Source organism: Anomaloglossus baeobatrachus, chromosome 1, assembly GCF_048569485.1.
Source record: "Anomaloglossus baeobatrachus isolate aAnoBae1 chromosome 1, aAnoBae1.hap1, whole genome shotgun sequence".
Taxonomy (NCBI): domain Eukaryota; kingdom Metazoa; phylum Chordata; class Amphibia; order Anura; family Aromobatidae; genus Anomaloglossus; species Anomaloglossus baeobatrachus.
This window is the reverse complement of record NC_134353.1, coordinates 285,240,842-285,257,063: the sequence shown is the minus strand read 5'-3', so window position 1 is coordinate 285,257,063 and position 16,222 is coordinate 285,240,842. Positions and strand designations below refer to the sequence as shown.

The following is a 16,222-nucleotide window of genomic DNA, read 5'->3' as shown; positions in this document are numbered from 1 at the left end:
TGTTCCCTTCGGGCTGTTGTTCTATTGTGTACACATGTTGTTCATGTTGAATTGTTCTTTTGGTTCATGGTTTTCAGTTCTCCGAACATCCTTCGGATAGAATTTACCTTAGACCAATTTATAAGTTTCCTCCTTCCTGCTTTTGCACCAAAACTGAGGAGCCCGTGATGCACGGGATGGTGTATAGGCAGAGGGGAGGGGTTACACTTTTTAAAGTGTAATACTTTGTGTGGCCTCCGGAGGCAGAAGCTATACACCCAATTGTCTGGGTCTCCCAATAGGAGCTAGAAGAAAAGGAATTTACGGTAAGTAAACAAAATTCCCTTCTTGTTCATGTGAAGCACCTGAAGGGTTAATAAACTTCTTGAATGTGGTTTTGAGTACTTTGGGGGGTGCAGGTTTTAGAATGGTGTCACTTTTGGGTATTTTCTGTCATCTAGGCCTATTGAAGTCACTTCAAATGTGATGTGGTCCCTAAAAAAATGGTTTTGTAAATTTTGATGTAAAAATGAGAAATCGCTGATAAACTTTGAACCCCTCTAACTTCCTAACAAAAAAAAATTTTGTTTCCAAAATTGTGCTGATGTAAAGTAGACATGTGGGAAATGTTATTTATTAACTATTTTGTGTCACTGAAATCTCTAGTTTAACGGTATAAAAATTCAAAAGTTGAAAATTGCTAAATTTTCAAAATTTTTGCCAATATTAAATTTTTTTCATAAATAAACGCAAACAATATTGTCCTAAATTTGGTACTAACATGAAGTCCAATATGTGACGAAAAAACAGTCTCAGAATCACCGGGATCCGTTGAAGCGTTCCAGAGTTATAACCTCATGAAGTGACACTGGTCAGAATTGCAAAATTTGGTCTGGTCATTAAGGTGAAAATTAGCTCCGTCATTAAAGGGTTAAAGGGAACCTGTCAGCAGAAATTTCGCCCAAAACCTAAAAGATTCCCCCTCTGCAGCTCCTGGGCTGCATTCTAGAAAGGTCCCTGTTATTATTGTGCCCCATGTGAGACCAAAATAAAGGCTTTATAAAGTGGTACCTTTTTGTATTCAGATAGTGTAAATGTGACACGGGGGCGGGCTTTCTGCCGTCCGTTATTCTGCCTCCTGGTCCTGTATGCCGCCCCCATCGCTCCTTTCCATAGCTGATGCACCGCCCACTGCTCCAGCCATCCCCGCGCATGCCCAGTGCCAGTCTCACGGGACTGAGCAGTGTGACCGCTGGTGACGTGTGCGCAGGCAAGTGATTATGGGCGGGGCTGTGATTGTTATCAGCAAGTACCCGCCCATAATCTCGTGAGCGCGCAAACCTCACCAGCGGTCAGACACACTGTGCTCAGGGTAGTGCTAGACTGTATGGGCTGCTTCCAGGGATGACGTCCCTTTTGTCACGTGATAGGGGCGTGTTCAAAATACTATCACGTGACAAAAGGGACGTCATCCCTGGAAGCAGCCCATACAGTCTAGCACGACCCTGAGCACAGTGTGTCTGACCGCTGGTGAGGTTTGCGCACTCACGAGATTATGGGCGGGTACTTGCTGATAATCACATACAGGACCAGGAGGCAAAATAACGGACGCCAGAAAGCCCGCCCCATGTCACATTTACAGTATCTGAATACAAAAAGGTACCACTTTATAAAGCCTTTTTCTTCTTCGTTCCTTATGGGAGACCCAGACCATGGGTGTATAGCTTCTGCCTCCGGAGGACACACAAAGTACTACACTCAAACGTGTAGCTCCTCCCTCCTAGCATATACACCCCCTGGTAGCCAGTCCTAGCCAGTTTCAATGCTTTGTGTTCAGGAGGTCACACACACACATGCATTCTCTGATTTTTGATTTTTGATTTTTTGGATTTCAAAGATTTGGAAGAAAAGCGGGTCCAGTCTGGACTCCCGGCATGTCCCTTCTCACCCCACTGTGTCGGCGGTGCTGTTAAGGTTGATTTTACAAGGCTGGAGACTTCACATGCCGCGCTCCTTCACCATCCCCTGGGGCTCTGGCTTGAAGTGGGAGCCAACACGGTTCTCACTGCTTTGCAGGAGACCGGTCTCCATCCGCAGCCCTGTTCAGGATTCTGCCGGACGGAGCGTTTAACCCCCCCCCAGGGACATGGCCCTGCGTCTCAAAAGCTAAGTATTGAGACGTCTTTACCACAGAAAGTGGTCTTTCCAGGGGTCCCTTGTACTTTATTTATTGGGGGGAGTGTGTTATATGTCTGTGGTAACATTTCCGGCCGGTTCTCCAGTTTTCACTGGAGAACCGCGCCGATGGTGCCTGCACGCTGGCCGCATGTTTAAATCTAGGCCCCGGCTTCGCCTGAGCCCTAGTTTCGGTTTCACTGTCCCTGCATATTAGTTATGCAGAGGGACAGTGTGGCTCCGCCCAGCGGCTGTGCAGCACAGGGAACGGATACTCCTCACTGAGGAAAGATTCCCTCCCCTGTCTACATCATTTGCCCGCTCTCAGAGTAGGCCCCGCCCCCTCTCCTCGCTCCGGTCGCCATTTTATCAGCGTTCTCAATGTCTGCATAGGCACAGAGATACCACATTGTGACAAATGGGGGCCTGGGCTGGGGGACTGGAGGGCACAGAAATGTATGTTAAAGCTGCTTATATTCTCTGTTTATATACCCTGTTGGGGGTCATTCTGGAGATGCATTCCCTCACAGAGCCCCCACTTCTGCAGCATGTCTCACATCAGAGCAAGGCTGCAAGACTGTTCTTAATATGCACTGCATGTAGACTCGTACTGCCTGTACTGAGCACATAACACAGTGCTCCCTCAGCCTGGAGGCTCATCAGTGGTCCCTCCAGCTGCTCCGGTGGTGCTTAGCATGCATTAGCCCCCTTCAGGGCGCTTCTGCTGCTGCGGCTTGCTCAGCAAGCTCTCAGAGGACTCTTCATCTGGTCTCAGTCCCCGTCCTCCTAAAATGGAGACGCAGGGTCCCCTGTCCTCCCTGTCCCGCAGCTCTGATTCACGACCTGACTCACTGGACGAGGAGGATGTCTTTACTGGGGGCTCGGACGCTACTTAATGTGCCATTGATCTGTCCAAAGGTGATGCAGATGCTAATGATTTGATTGCGTCCATTATATTTGTACTGGACCTCAATCCGCCTGTATCAGGGGAGTATCCCCCTCTGGCAGAAAGGCATCAGTATACCTTACAGAGAACAAGGAGTGTGTTCCTTAACCACTCCAGTTTTCCGCCCACTGGACCAAGCCCAGAGCCTGTCCTGACAGACGCTCCCAAAGCGTGGTTCTGATGACTGTTTCCCCCTTCCACCACAGGTGGTCAAGGAGTGGGCTCATTCACCAAGGGTGGTCCCTCCGGTGTCTAGTATTTCAGCCCGGATAGTTGTATCAGTGGCTGACGGCACCCCTCTAAGGATCCCACTGTACATAAATTCTGTACTGGACCTCAATCCGCCAGTATCAGAGGAACAACCCTCTCTGGCAAAAAGGCACCAGTTTGCCTTGCCTAAGAGAACAATGAGTGTGTTCCTTAACCACTCCAGTTTTCAGGCCACTGTGACCTAGCCCAGGGTCTGCTCTGGCAAACGCTTCCCAAAGCGTGGTTCTGATGGCAGTTTTCCCTTTCCACCAGAGGTGGTCAAGGAGCGGGCTCATTCACCAAAGGTGGTCCCTCCGGTGTTTAGACTCTCAGCCCGGACCGTTGTATTAGTGGCTGATGGCTCCTCACTTACGGCTTTGCTGTCCGCCAGGTTGTCCTTCTGGCCAAATCTGTATGGAGGCGGCAAGGGCCTCGTTCTCCCCAGCTCTTGCAGCAGTGCGGCTTTCAAAGCCATCTCTGCTTCTCTGGAGGAGATGCATTCCCTCACAGGGACTCTTTGCCCGAAATGGTTGCCTTAACTTCCAGACTTCAGTCTTTTCATCCTATGCCATGTCTGCCATGCTGGAGACTCTCACCGCACTGCGGTGGCCTCGGCTAATTTCCTCGCTATCCGCAAGCTCCTGTGGCTTCGGAAGTGGAGGGCGGATGCTTCTAAAGAAGTTCCTTGCTGGGCTCCCTTTGGCTGGGACCAGACTATTCGGGAACAACTGGATGAAATTATTAAGGAAGCTCTTGGCGGGAAGAGTTCTTCCATGCCACAAACCTAAACCAGGAAACCTGTCCAGGGCACGAATCAGTCGAGGTTTCGTTCTTTTCGTTCCTCCATCTGATCGTTCTCTAAGCCCTCGGCCTCGTCCACTGGCTCAGCCAAGGATCGTAAACCCAAATGGCGCACAAGAAGACCGCAGGAGATGCTGCCACTAAGTCAGCCTCCTCCTGGCTATCTGGCCACGCCAGCAACGTCCTTGGTCGGTGGCAGGCTCTCCCACTTTGGCGACGTAGGGTTTTAACACGTCTTCGATCAGTGGGTGCGAGATACCATCTCCCACGGCTACAGGATAGAATTCTATCCAGCCCGCCAAACAGATTTTTTTCTGCAACTCCCCCCTGCTCCAAGGCCGCCGCCTTCTCACAGGCTGTGGCATTCTTGCAGGCCACTGGAGTAATTGTACCGGTTCCCGACTGGGAACGGTTCTGAGATTTCTGCTTAAATCTATTCCTAGTACCCGAAGAGGGCGATGCCTTCCGACCTGGATCTCAAGCTTCTCAAGCATGTTCAGGTGCGGCATTTTCGCATGGAGTCTCGGCGATCAATCAATGACCCAAGGAGATTCCCTAGCATCCATCGACATCAGAGATGCCTATCTGCATGTGCCAATCGCAGTTTCACACCAGCGTTGGCTACGTTTTGCATTCAGAGTGGTCCAATTCGTGGCTCTTCCCTTGGGGTTAGCCACGGCCCCTCGAGTATGCTCAAGGGCGGGGCAGCTGTGATTGCGGTCCTGCACCTCTAGGAGTTGGCAGTGATCCTTTTGTCCTGGACAGCCTTCTAGTCTGGGCTTCATCCAGTGCAAACTGTTAGCGGAGTGCCTCGCTCACTCTCGCCACTCTAACCAATTCGGGTGGTTTGTCATTCTGTCCAAGCCCACTCTGACTTCGACCCAGAAGTTCATATTCCCAGGGACGCAATTCGAGACTCTGTCGGCACTTGTGAAGCTGCCCTTAGTCAAACAGCAGTCCCTCCGCTGGCGGTCGACGTCGTTCCATCAGGCACCTAATACAGGTGCTGGATCAGATGGTGGTGTCAATGGAAGCGATTCCCTTGCCCAGTTCCATCTGCGTCCTCTGCGGCTGGATATTTTCCGCTGTTGCAACAAGCGGACTTCCTCCTTCCACGGGGTGGTGGCTTCGCCACAGACCAGGGGCTCGTTTCAGTGGTGGCTTCGGCCCCTCTGTCTCAGGGACGCTCCTTCCTGGCTCCGTCCCGGGTGATCCTCACCAAGATGCTAGTCTATCCGGCTGGGGAGCAGTATATCTCCACCATGGAGCGCAGGGCACTTGGACTCGGTCCGAATTAGCCCTTTGGATCAACGTGCTGGAAATCAGAGCTGTGTTTCTAGCTCTCTAAGCCTTTCGCCATCTGTTGGCGGCCAGGCACATTCGAGTCCAGTCAGACAACGCTACAGCGTTTGCCTACATCAACCTCCAGGGCGGGACACTCAGCCGCCTGGCAATGTTGGAGGTTCATCGCATTCTTCAGTGGACGGAGGACTCCTAGTCCACCATATCCGCAGCCCACATCTCAGACGTGGAAAACTGGGAGGCAGATTGTCTCAGCCGTCAAACCTTGGCTCCACGATCCTCAGGTTTTTGCGGCAGACGCACTGGTTCAAGTTTGGTCCCAGCTTCGTCTGTCTTACGTGTTTCACTCTCTAGTGCTTGCCCAGAGTCCTGCGCAAGATCAGAAAGGAGGGCCGTCGGGTCATTCTCATTACTCCAGACTGACCCAGGCAAGCTTGGTACCCTGACCTGCTCCGTCTGTCCGTAGAGATGCCATAGCATCTCCCGGACTGTCCAGACCTTCTCTCACGAGGTCCGTCTTTCCGCCAGAACCTGCGGCTCTCAGACTGACGGCGTGGCGTTTGAGTCATGGATCTTGACGACTTCTGGTATCCCTCCTGAAGTCATCTCCACTATGACTCGAGCTCGGAAGTATCCTTTGGCCTTTTGGCCTTGCCGACCCTCCTGTCCCTTCTACAGTCTGGTCTGCAGCTAGGACTATCCCTCAATTCCCTTAAGGGACAGGTCTCGGCTCTGTCAGCGTTGTACCAGCGGCGTATCGCCCGGCTAGTCCAGGTGCGCTCCTTCATGCAGGGCGCATCTCACATTATTCCACCTTACCGGCGGCCTTTGGAGCCCTGGGACCTTAATTCGGTCCTCACGGTTTCCGGAAACCCCCCTTTGAGCCTCTTAGGGAGGTTTCCTTGTTTAGTCTTTCACAGAAAGTGGTCTTTCTAGTGGCCATAACTTCCCTCAAGGGAGTCTCTGTTTTGGCCGCACTCTCTTCGGAGTCTTCCTTCATCAAGACAAGGTGGTTCTCCGTCCGACTCCGGACTTTCTCCCTAAGGTGGTTGCTGCTTCCACCTTAACCGGGGCATTTTTTCCTGCCTTCCTTTTGTCTGGCTCCTGTTCATCGCTTTGAAAGGGCATTGCATACTCTGGATCTGGTGCGGGCGCTCCGGATCTATGTGTCTCGCACCGCTGTTCTTAGGCGGTGCACCTCTCCTTTGTGCTGACCGCTGGTCAGCGTAAGGGCCTCTCGGCATTTAAGCTGACCCTGGCTCGTTGGTTTAGGTCTGCCTTTTTTCCGATACCTACCAGTGTACTCAAGTGCCTCTCCCGCCGGGGATCAAGGCACATTTGATCAGAGCTGTCGGTCCCTCTTAGGCTTTCAGGCCCAGGCTACGGCTCAGCAGGTCTGTCAGACTGCCACTTGGACTAGTCTGCATACCTTTTCGAAGCACTACCAAGTGCATGCTCTTGCTTCGGCAGATGCGAGCTTGGGCAGACGCATCCTTCAGGCGGCTGTCGCCCATTTGTGAAGTTAGGTTTCGCCTACTTCTCAGTTTTTCTGTTTATTCCCACCCATGGACTGCTTTGGAACGTCCCATGGTCTGGGTCTCCCATAAGGAACGATGAAGAAAAAGAGAATTTTGTTACTTACCGTAAATTCTTTTTCTTATAGTTCCGACATGGGAGACCCAGCACCCTCCCTGTTGCCTGTCGGCAGGTTTCTTGTTCCGCGTGTTATCACCGGCTGTTGTTGTAGACAGAGGTTCCGGTTGTTCCGGGTTTTGCTCTGTCTCTACTTGTGGGTGGATGTCCTCCTTCAGCTTTTGCACTAAACTGGCTAGGACTGGCTACCAGGGGGTGTATATGCCAGGAGGGAGGAGCTACACGTTTGAGTGTAGTACTTTGTGTGTCCTCCGGAGGCAGAAGCTATACACCCATGGTCTGGGTCTCCCATGTCGGAACTATAAGAAAAAGAATTTACGGTAAGTAACAAAATTCTCTTTATTTTGGTCTCACATGGGGCACAATAATAACAGGGACCTTTCTAGAATGCAGCCCAGGAGCTGCAGAGGGGGAATGCTTTAGGTTTTGGGCGAAATTTCTGCTGACAGGTTCCCTTTAATGTTCAGGCAATCCGCACTTTACTATAAAATGACAAAAGCAGGACAAGAAGCTTGCATGAGATTGTGGCTGTGTGGTATCATGCTCGCCTTCCTGATCGCTGTGTACCAGCATTGTGTATACCGATTAGGAAGCACTGACTGTGCATCCTCCTCAGGACCCAGTGATCATTTAATCTCTGGGTATAAGGTGGGAGCTAGAGCTGCTGGGTCCTAGGAAAGACAGTTAACTCTTCTATGGACCTCTGTAACTAGGGATAGGGTTACCTGACCCAGCTACATTAGAATTCAGCAATAAAAAGAACCTATTAATGTTTAAATGCTTTCAAAGCTCTTTTAAAACCTCATGGAGGGAGGGTGAGGGGAGGTGGGCACAGTGTATGAAATATATGAAAAAAAAAGGAATCATGACCAAAAATAAATAAATAAAATGTGAAAAAGACAGACATTTCCTATTTTTCTTTATATTCCCTCCTCCCTGATAATCACAATAAAAGAGAAAATAATATAAAAAAATGCTATGAAATGAAGCCAGTGAGAAAAAAAAAAGGCAAAAATGTACTGAGTTTTCAAACAAGAACATTTTTCTTAGAGCTGTGAAAAGCAGATATATGAAAAAAAACCGTAAATGTGCCAGGAACCGGGTAAAATAGATCGGTTCTGAACTGGTTAATGTAACTCAAGCAACTGAGGAAGCACTGTTCATTTTCACAGGTGTATGAAATTGGGCATTTTGTAGGCTTTTAGTGACTTCAGAAATTACGGTATATTTGTGTTAATGAATCAGTGCATTAGTGACGTAGATGAATTACCCCGTTATAATGTCTACAGGTATAGGCTTTGTAGTGACTAGTAGTATTTTATGTTCACTGTCTTAGGGAGATGCTTGTGTGGATAGTACAACATATGATGGAAATACCCCTCTCCACATAGCAGCCGGGAAAGGCTCTACCAAACTAACTGCACTCCTGAAAGCAGCAGGTACGTCCTCATGTATTGCTTTTTTATGACTAATTTGTTTATTAGGCTATGTGCGCCCGTTGCGTATTTAAATGCAGTTACGCTGCGATCTGCACCGCAGCGTAACTGCATGCGTCCTGCGTCCCCAGCATAATCTATGAAGATTATGCAGGAGACGTGCGCACGTGGCATATTAGAGCGCAGCGCTTCAGCTGCTGCCCGAAGCGTGCGTTCTAAGAAGTCACATGTCACTTCTTTCCTGCGCTCTGCATGCAGGTGCCGCTCTGTCTATGGGAGGGGCTGCACTCAGAGCGCATGGAATCTGCTTTTTTTTTTTCATTACGGACTCCTTCTGCAGCGATTTGAAGCGCACTTGTGCTGTTCAAATCGCTGCAGAAATTTCTGCAGGGACAAATGCTACGTGCGCACATAGCCCTAGGGTTCGCTCAGATCTGCGCATAAATACGATGAGTGCAATGTGAGGGAAATAGAAATGATCACATTGCAGTGGCACCAATGTGAACCCTCATAGTAATTTTTAGGCCCCCTTCACACGTCCGTGAAAAAACACGCACGTGTGTTACGTCCATTTTTTGGGTCCGTGTGCCATCTGTTTGAATGCCGTATGCTAGCCGTGTGTGCGTGTTGGTTGTCAGTTTATGCGAGAGAAATAACTGACATGTGTATGTGTTGTCCGTGTGAATTTATGCGTGTTTGTGATGCACAATGTCGTAGATACATACCCACTGACAGCAGACAGAGTCGCGCGTAGAGAATGAACTGGGGTGAACTTCACCCGACTTCATTGTCATACTGCGGCTCTGTCTGTGCCGCGTCCTGATTAGCGGTCACCCGTGAAGGACTCACCGGTGACCGCTAATCACCAGAGTGACTGAATGGAGTACCCCTTTCGCATACTCACCGTTCCATGATCACCGGCGCGGCGCTGCACGGCTGTTCTCTAAACTTTTGGAAAAGCCGGCCGCTCATTAAACAATCTTGTATTCCCTGCTTTCCCCGCCCACCGGCGAAAAATCCTTTATTAGAAATAAAAAACACTAACAAATTCCCTCGTCAACAATTTATTAACCCCAACAAAGCCCTCCAATGCTGGCGTAATCCAAGGACCTCCAGCGTCACATCCGGCTCTGCTGCATGAAGGTGACAGGAGCAGCAGAATACACCGCCGCTCCTGTCAGCTCCACGCAGCAAATGAGGTGAGTAGCGTGATCAGCTGAGCTGTCACTGAGGTTACCCGCGGCCACCACTGGATCCATGGTGAATTTGTTAGTGTTTTTTATTTCTAATAAAGGATTTTTCAGGTGTGTCTGTTTTTTAACTGTAACCTACAGATTAATCATGGAAGGTATCTCGGGGAGACGCCTGACATGATTAATCTAGGATTTAGTGGCAGCTATGCCATTCTGGGCGGCTGCTGGCTGATATTGTTAGGCTGGGGGTGTCCCCATAACGTGGAGCTCCCCATCCTGACAATACCAGCCTTCAGCCATGTGACTTTACCCTGGCTGGTATCAAAATGGGGGGGGGCCGCACGTCGTTTTTTTTTTAATTATTTATTTATTTTTTTAACTGCACAGTATAGTCCCGCCCCCGGCGGCTGTGATTGGTTGCAGTGAGACAGCTGTCAATCAGCGTGGGGGAGTGTCTAACTGCAACCAATCATAGGCGCCGGTGGGCGGGGAAAGCAGGGAATACGAGATTGTTTAATGAGCGGCCGGCTTTTTCAAAAGAGGAAAAGCCGCTGGAGTTTAGAGAACAGCCGTGCAGTGCCGCGCCGGTGATCGGGGATCGGTAAGTAAGAGAGAGGGGGGAGACTGACCGACAGACAGTGAGAGAGGGACAGACAAGACAGAGAGAGACCGACAGACAGACAGAGAGACCGACCGACGGACTGAGGGAGATTGGCCGACATAGACAGGAAAACAAAAAATGACCGACATCGCTAGAAAAAAGCACAAAATGTACACGGAGCATACAGAGATGCATCCGTGTCACGTATTGTGCGCGCATAACCATTGACTTTCATGGTGTCCGCGTGTGCGTGTTCCGTGCAGAAAACGGACATGCTTTTGTGCAAAACAGAAACACATACGGATCACGGACACACGGACATTATGAAATAACGCACATGTGCCCTCAAACATAGATTAACATTGGTGCACGTTTGGCCGTGTCTCCGGTACATATGGAAACGGACCAAACATGCACGTGTTTCACGGACGTGTGAAGGGGGCCTAAGACTGTTTGTTAGCCAGGATTTGCAAGTCTATCCTATGTTTTGTGGTGGTTCGATGGCTTTATTCTTTTTTTTTTTTCACAATAACTAATGTATTGGACACTAGAAAATTGGCATATACATATGTTATTAGTATAATAATTTAAAAATTATAATAAAAAAGCAAAGAGAAGCAAACAGGTGATAAAGTATGGAAAGAAACCTAAAGCATGTAAAATGTTCGCTTTGATGGTGCTTAGATGTTATTATTATCCAGGTGCCGATTCTTTCATCGAAAATTTTGAACCCCTTTACATTCCTGGGAACGTAGAGGATGACAATGATGTAGATGAAGGAATTGTCCCCGGTACAAAGCCCCTAGACATGGCCATCAGTGATGAGGTAAGCAACTGATACCTTTACTTTAATTATAAAACCACACTTCTATTAATTATCCTGTCCTAGCCTTCATACCTATTTAATGTACTAACCTGTACAGCACCATTAATTTCACAGCGCTTTACAGACATCATCACTGTCCCCATTGGGGCTCACAATCTGAATGTGTTAGATGAATGACGGTTATAGTTTACCAGAGGGCAGTCCATATCAGTAATGGATGATGCTGTTAGATCACATCTCAGATGAATAAAATCAGTGGATAAATTTGCACAGGGAAGTATACAGAAACGGATAGGAAATCCATCTTTCTTCAAACCCATCAGTGACTTTCAATGCATTAGACACGTCTTAATGATTGACATTTTCTTTTTCATTTTTTATTAATCTCACAGGTGTTTGAAATACTAAATGGAAAACCATATATGTCACCAGTATCTTCTGAAGACATCTGTTTAGAAGGTATGTATCTTTGTGCCAGAGAACATCGTAATGTATAGGCCATTGATCACTATTCATTTATAAAACGCGTGGGAGTGAAGTATGCCTTGTTTGCAGGCTCAGACTAAAATAATTAATTATTAAATCGATTACAACTATGGAATTATAAAGATGATCCACAGTAGAGGTAGTAATTCACCATTTATGTGGCCTGCTTTTAGAGCCTTGCAATAAAATAGAATTTGCTTCCACTGTGGCATCACAATGATTGATGTGTCGGATGTTATAAACCAATCCGTGTCCTTCCATATTTCTCATTTATATGACAAATATGTTAACTTGTGCTAACCTGCCAGATCTTTTTTATTATTCTCTGTGATGGCATGGGCAATACCATTGTATAATTTGATCATAGCAGAGATTGGGACCTGTTAGACAATAAACTCTGTGTTTTTCCAAAAATAAGACACTGTCTTTTGCCGCCCCAAAAAAGCACTAGGGTTTATTTTTGGAGGAGGTCTTATTCTTGGAGAAACATGGTTGGGGGGGTAAGTTTACCCACCCCCCAATAAAAAACAGACACCCCCCCCCCCCCCTCCCACTTCCCAGGAGACTCATACTCATAGCTTTTCAGGATTCTGCCGGCGAGAAGAAATCTGTGTCGCTGGATGTGGTGAGTGTGTGCGTGATCCGATGTGTGTGTGATTCGATGTCTGTGTGTGTGTGTGAGATCGGATGTATGTGGTGGTGTCATCACTGCAGCGCCTCCCGCTCAGCGACTGGGGAGTGTGATTATGGTGTGTCCGCTGTCTATAATGAAGTGTCTTGCAGTATCTGTAACTTTGTTAGCTGCACAGACACTTCATTATTGAACCGTGACTAGGGCTTAGTTTTTGGGGGAGGGCTTATATTTAAGCCTTGCTCCGAAAATCCCTGCTAGGGCTTATTTTTTTAAAATCACGGTAGTATATCACAAGCACAAGTTCTTAGGTGTGTTTTATTCAGTTTGCATCCATAAGCAAGTATCTACCTCAAGAATGCAGGTTAAGCTATATTTGGAGAACTATATAGATCAATATTATCCAAACTGATAAGATTACACAGAAAAAGAGAAAAAAAAATAGTGCCATATGCCACAATCTAGCCTAGCTATAGAGGGGGAAAAACTCCAAGAAGCAATAGAATTCCTACAAAACATGGAGTCATGGGTCTGCCAATTCTAATAAACAATGAGGTTTATTGAAAATCACAAAAATGACAAAATACGTATGAAAATAGTAGTAATACAGCAATAAAGTCAGAGGTGGAGACTCAAGCATTAAAGAGTCAAGATATAAAAGCACATGTAGGGAGGGGCAGCATGAATAAGAGGGGTATTCCCATCTCATTATGTAGTAGGTGTAGTAATAGGAATATTAGCAAATACTTCCAATTATATATGTAGTCTACTTTTCATAAGCTGTGTAACTTACCTCATGTGCAGGGCATTGCTTAGGCATCCATGGTTACAACCACTAGCAACTAACTGTCCCAATATGTGTGGCCATAAACTTGGATACCTAATCTATTGTAATGCCCTGCACATAATAAGGTATGTGACATCGCTTTTCAGGAGACTATCCTACATTTGTAACTGGAGGCATTTGCTAATATTCTTTATTATTACACCTACTACATATTGGGATAGTATCTTGGAGATGAGATTACCCCTTTATTGTATAATACATAAACTGATTGCAATGGTAAACAAAAAATTCATCCAATCACAATTAAAAAAGGATCCAAGTAAAGAAAGTATGAATAGTCATTAAAATATAGAGAATATTGAGGAAATTCAAATATACGGTCAGTATCTTAAACTCTATGGCTTTCCAATTACTCCCTGTGTCAGACCACGTACTTACAACCATGATGCACATTTTGCGTGGGCTTACTTGGAAGGTTGTAAAGGTGTGTGCAGCCAACATTATACAGTGTGTCCACCCATATCCTGTCCACCACCATTAACTTGAAAACGGCAGCAGCTATAGGCATAGAAGTGGTGTCTAGGTATAGTAAAGTAGCCATGCGCTACGCAATGAAACCACCTATAGCGCCACCTGGTGAAAAATAATGGAGTTAGCAGGTTTATCTCGAAAACGGAACAAGATAGAGGAAAAAAAGTGAATTAAAAAATTGTAGGGCATCAATTCAATACGAATCGACACCTTGCATACAGAAATGCTATGATATGAAACCCATGACCCCCCCCCCTTCCCCAAAACATTGAATGCTAGTCATGCATATGGCGCTCATTTAACTTTGATGCTCAAAGTGGCCACCGTCAGCTGCAATGCACATCTGGACTCTGGAAGGCATACTGTATCTTGCTGCACATTGTGCAATAAGGTAGGGAACATGTTTGCACAAGCATTTGTGATACGTCGTCGTAGGTCCTGCAATGTTGGTGGAGGGGTCGCATACACCTGCTGTTTGATGTGACCTCACAGAAAGAAGTCCAATGGGGTGAGGTCAGGTGAGCGTGGAGGCCACTCCACGCAGCCACCATACCCAATGACTTGTAGGAAGGTCTCCATGAGGTATCGCTGCTTCACATCCGCAGCCTTGTGAGTTATACACAATCTAAACATAACATTTTTGTATGCAAGGTGTCGATTGATATTGAATTGATGATGCCCTACAACTTTGTAATTCATTTTTTTCTCTATCTCGTGCCGTTTGAGATAAAAATGCTAACCCCATTGTTTTCCACCAGGTGGCGCTATAGGTGGTTTCATTGCGTAGAGCATGGCTACTTTACTATACCTAGACACCACTTCTATGCCTATAGCTGCCGCCGTTCTCAAGTTAATGGCGGTGGACAGGATATGGGTGGACACACTTTATAGGCGTCATACATTTGACCACATAAAGGGGCGCATGCTGACATTGAGTTGAAGAGAAATCTTATAAATAAATCGTAACACTATGTAGATTCAGCTTGTGTTGAAGTAAAATATTAAAAAATTATGGAGTTGATGGCTTTGTACAATGGTCTATGTTAAAAAAAACAGTTTGTTTGCTTTGGCGAGTAGAGCCCTATACTCTCAGGGCGGGTTTACATTATCCGACCTGCGGCATCAAGCGATCCAAGATTAACCACCTGTTTGCCGAACGGCTGTCATTTAATAACTTGTTTATACGGGCAGACCACATATCTAAAGCACATGGAATGATTAGTAATAAATAGTTCTGTGCAGAGAGACAGTGTTTTCGCCAGAACAGTTCCTGTGTACATAGAACGATGACTTTTTATCGTCCGCTCAAAAATCATTTCACCTGACGAATGTGCATTTTACTTTTTCATCGGGGTGTTGTCAGCCTGTTTACACTGCCCGATGACTAAGAAATGAAACTGGTTCACAATAATAAACCAGTGCATGCACAAATTTGTACAATATTCTACAGTGAATTTTAAAAAGCAGAAAACTTCTTTAAGCCAAACTATTTTTTTCTTTTTTCTAGGAGACATGAACAGCCTTACTGATGACTCAAAGCAGCAACTTTACTCATTGTTACAAATTGAAGATGCAGACAAGAACTGGTCGGCGCTGGCACAGCACCTCGGCTTAGGAATTTTAAACAATGCTTTTAGGTTAAGCCCCTTACCTTCCAAAACATTACTGGACAATTTTGAGGTAAGCACGACTTGGGTATGTGTCCTTATTCAAGGGAAATTAAGATGTGACCAATTTTGAAAAAAACTGTATCAGAGTATGCAGCATGCAGCAGAGTATCCGGCTTCGCCGGAGGCCTAGTTTTGTTTTCCTGCCCTCGCATGTCACTCATGCAGAGGGACAGGTTCGGCTCCTCCCGGCGGCCGTTCTACACAGGGGAGGGACACTCCCCACTGCTGGGGCGTCCCTCCTTCCCTGCAGGTCTCTATAGCCCCCCAGTTCCCGCTCTTTTATAGGAACGCCCCATTTCTCAGGCAGAGTTCACTCTGCTCTGGGACATCCTGCAGCATCTCTGCTGAGGTGCTGCGCACTAAAGCCCCCACTCCAGCAGCATGTCTCACACAAGGAGCAAGGCTCCAAAGCTTTATGCTGCATGCACTGCATGTAAGCTCCTGCTGCCTGAGCCGAGCATTTATCCACACTGTGATGGTTGCTCTAACTTGGCGGTGCCACAGCCTGGAGTCTCACCCCCAGTGGTCTCTCAGGCTGCTGCTGCTGCACCTGTGACTGAACCCCCAGCCTAGGTAGAGTCCTTTTCTAGGTCCATATCCCAGTCATTTGCTGAGTCCATGGGACTTTTGTCCAGGACTTTGATGAATATGCATCAGCCCCCCTCACAGGGTGCCTCTAATACTCTTGACAGAGGACTCCTATCCTCTGACCTCCGTCCATCAGAGCTCACGGAGGATTCATCATCTGATCCCAGACCCCGTCCTTCTAAGAGAAGGTGCAGGGTTTCCTCCCCCTCCCCATCCCACGGCTCTGTCTCAAGAGCTGACTCTCAAGATGAGGAGGATGCCCTCACTGGGGGATCGGAGGCTATGTATCCCTTCGATTTCTCTGAGGGTGACTCGGACCTTAGTGATTTGATTGCTTCTATTAATTCTGTGCTGGATCTCAATCCGCC

At 47.2% G+C, this 16,222-nt stretch overlaps 1 protein-coding gene across 2 annotated transcripts in view; it reads left to right on the top strand.

The window, feature by feature from the left end:
- NFKB1 (nuclear factor kappa B subunit 1) overlaps nucleotides 1-16,222 on the top strand; it is a 183,740-nt gene that overhangs the window by 159,025 nt on the left and 8,493 nt on the right. For both annotated transcript variants that reach the window (XM_075336817.1, XM_075336807.1), the window contains exons 19-22: nucleotides 8,442-8,544; nucleotides 11,037-11,161; nucleotides 11,554-11,620; nucleotides 15,104-15,276. In XM_075336817.1, coding sequence (XP_075192932.1) covers nucleotides 8,442-8,544; nucleotides 11,037-11,161; nucleotides 11,554-11,620; nucleotides 15,104-15,276 — 468 coding nt within the window. The remainder of the gene's footprint in view (nucleotides 1-8,441; nucleotides 8,545-11,036; nucleotides 11,162-11,553; nucleotides 11,621-15,103; nucleotides 15,277-16,222) is intronic.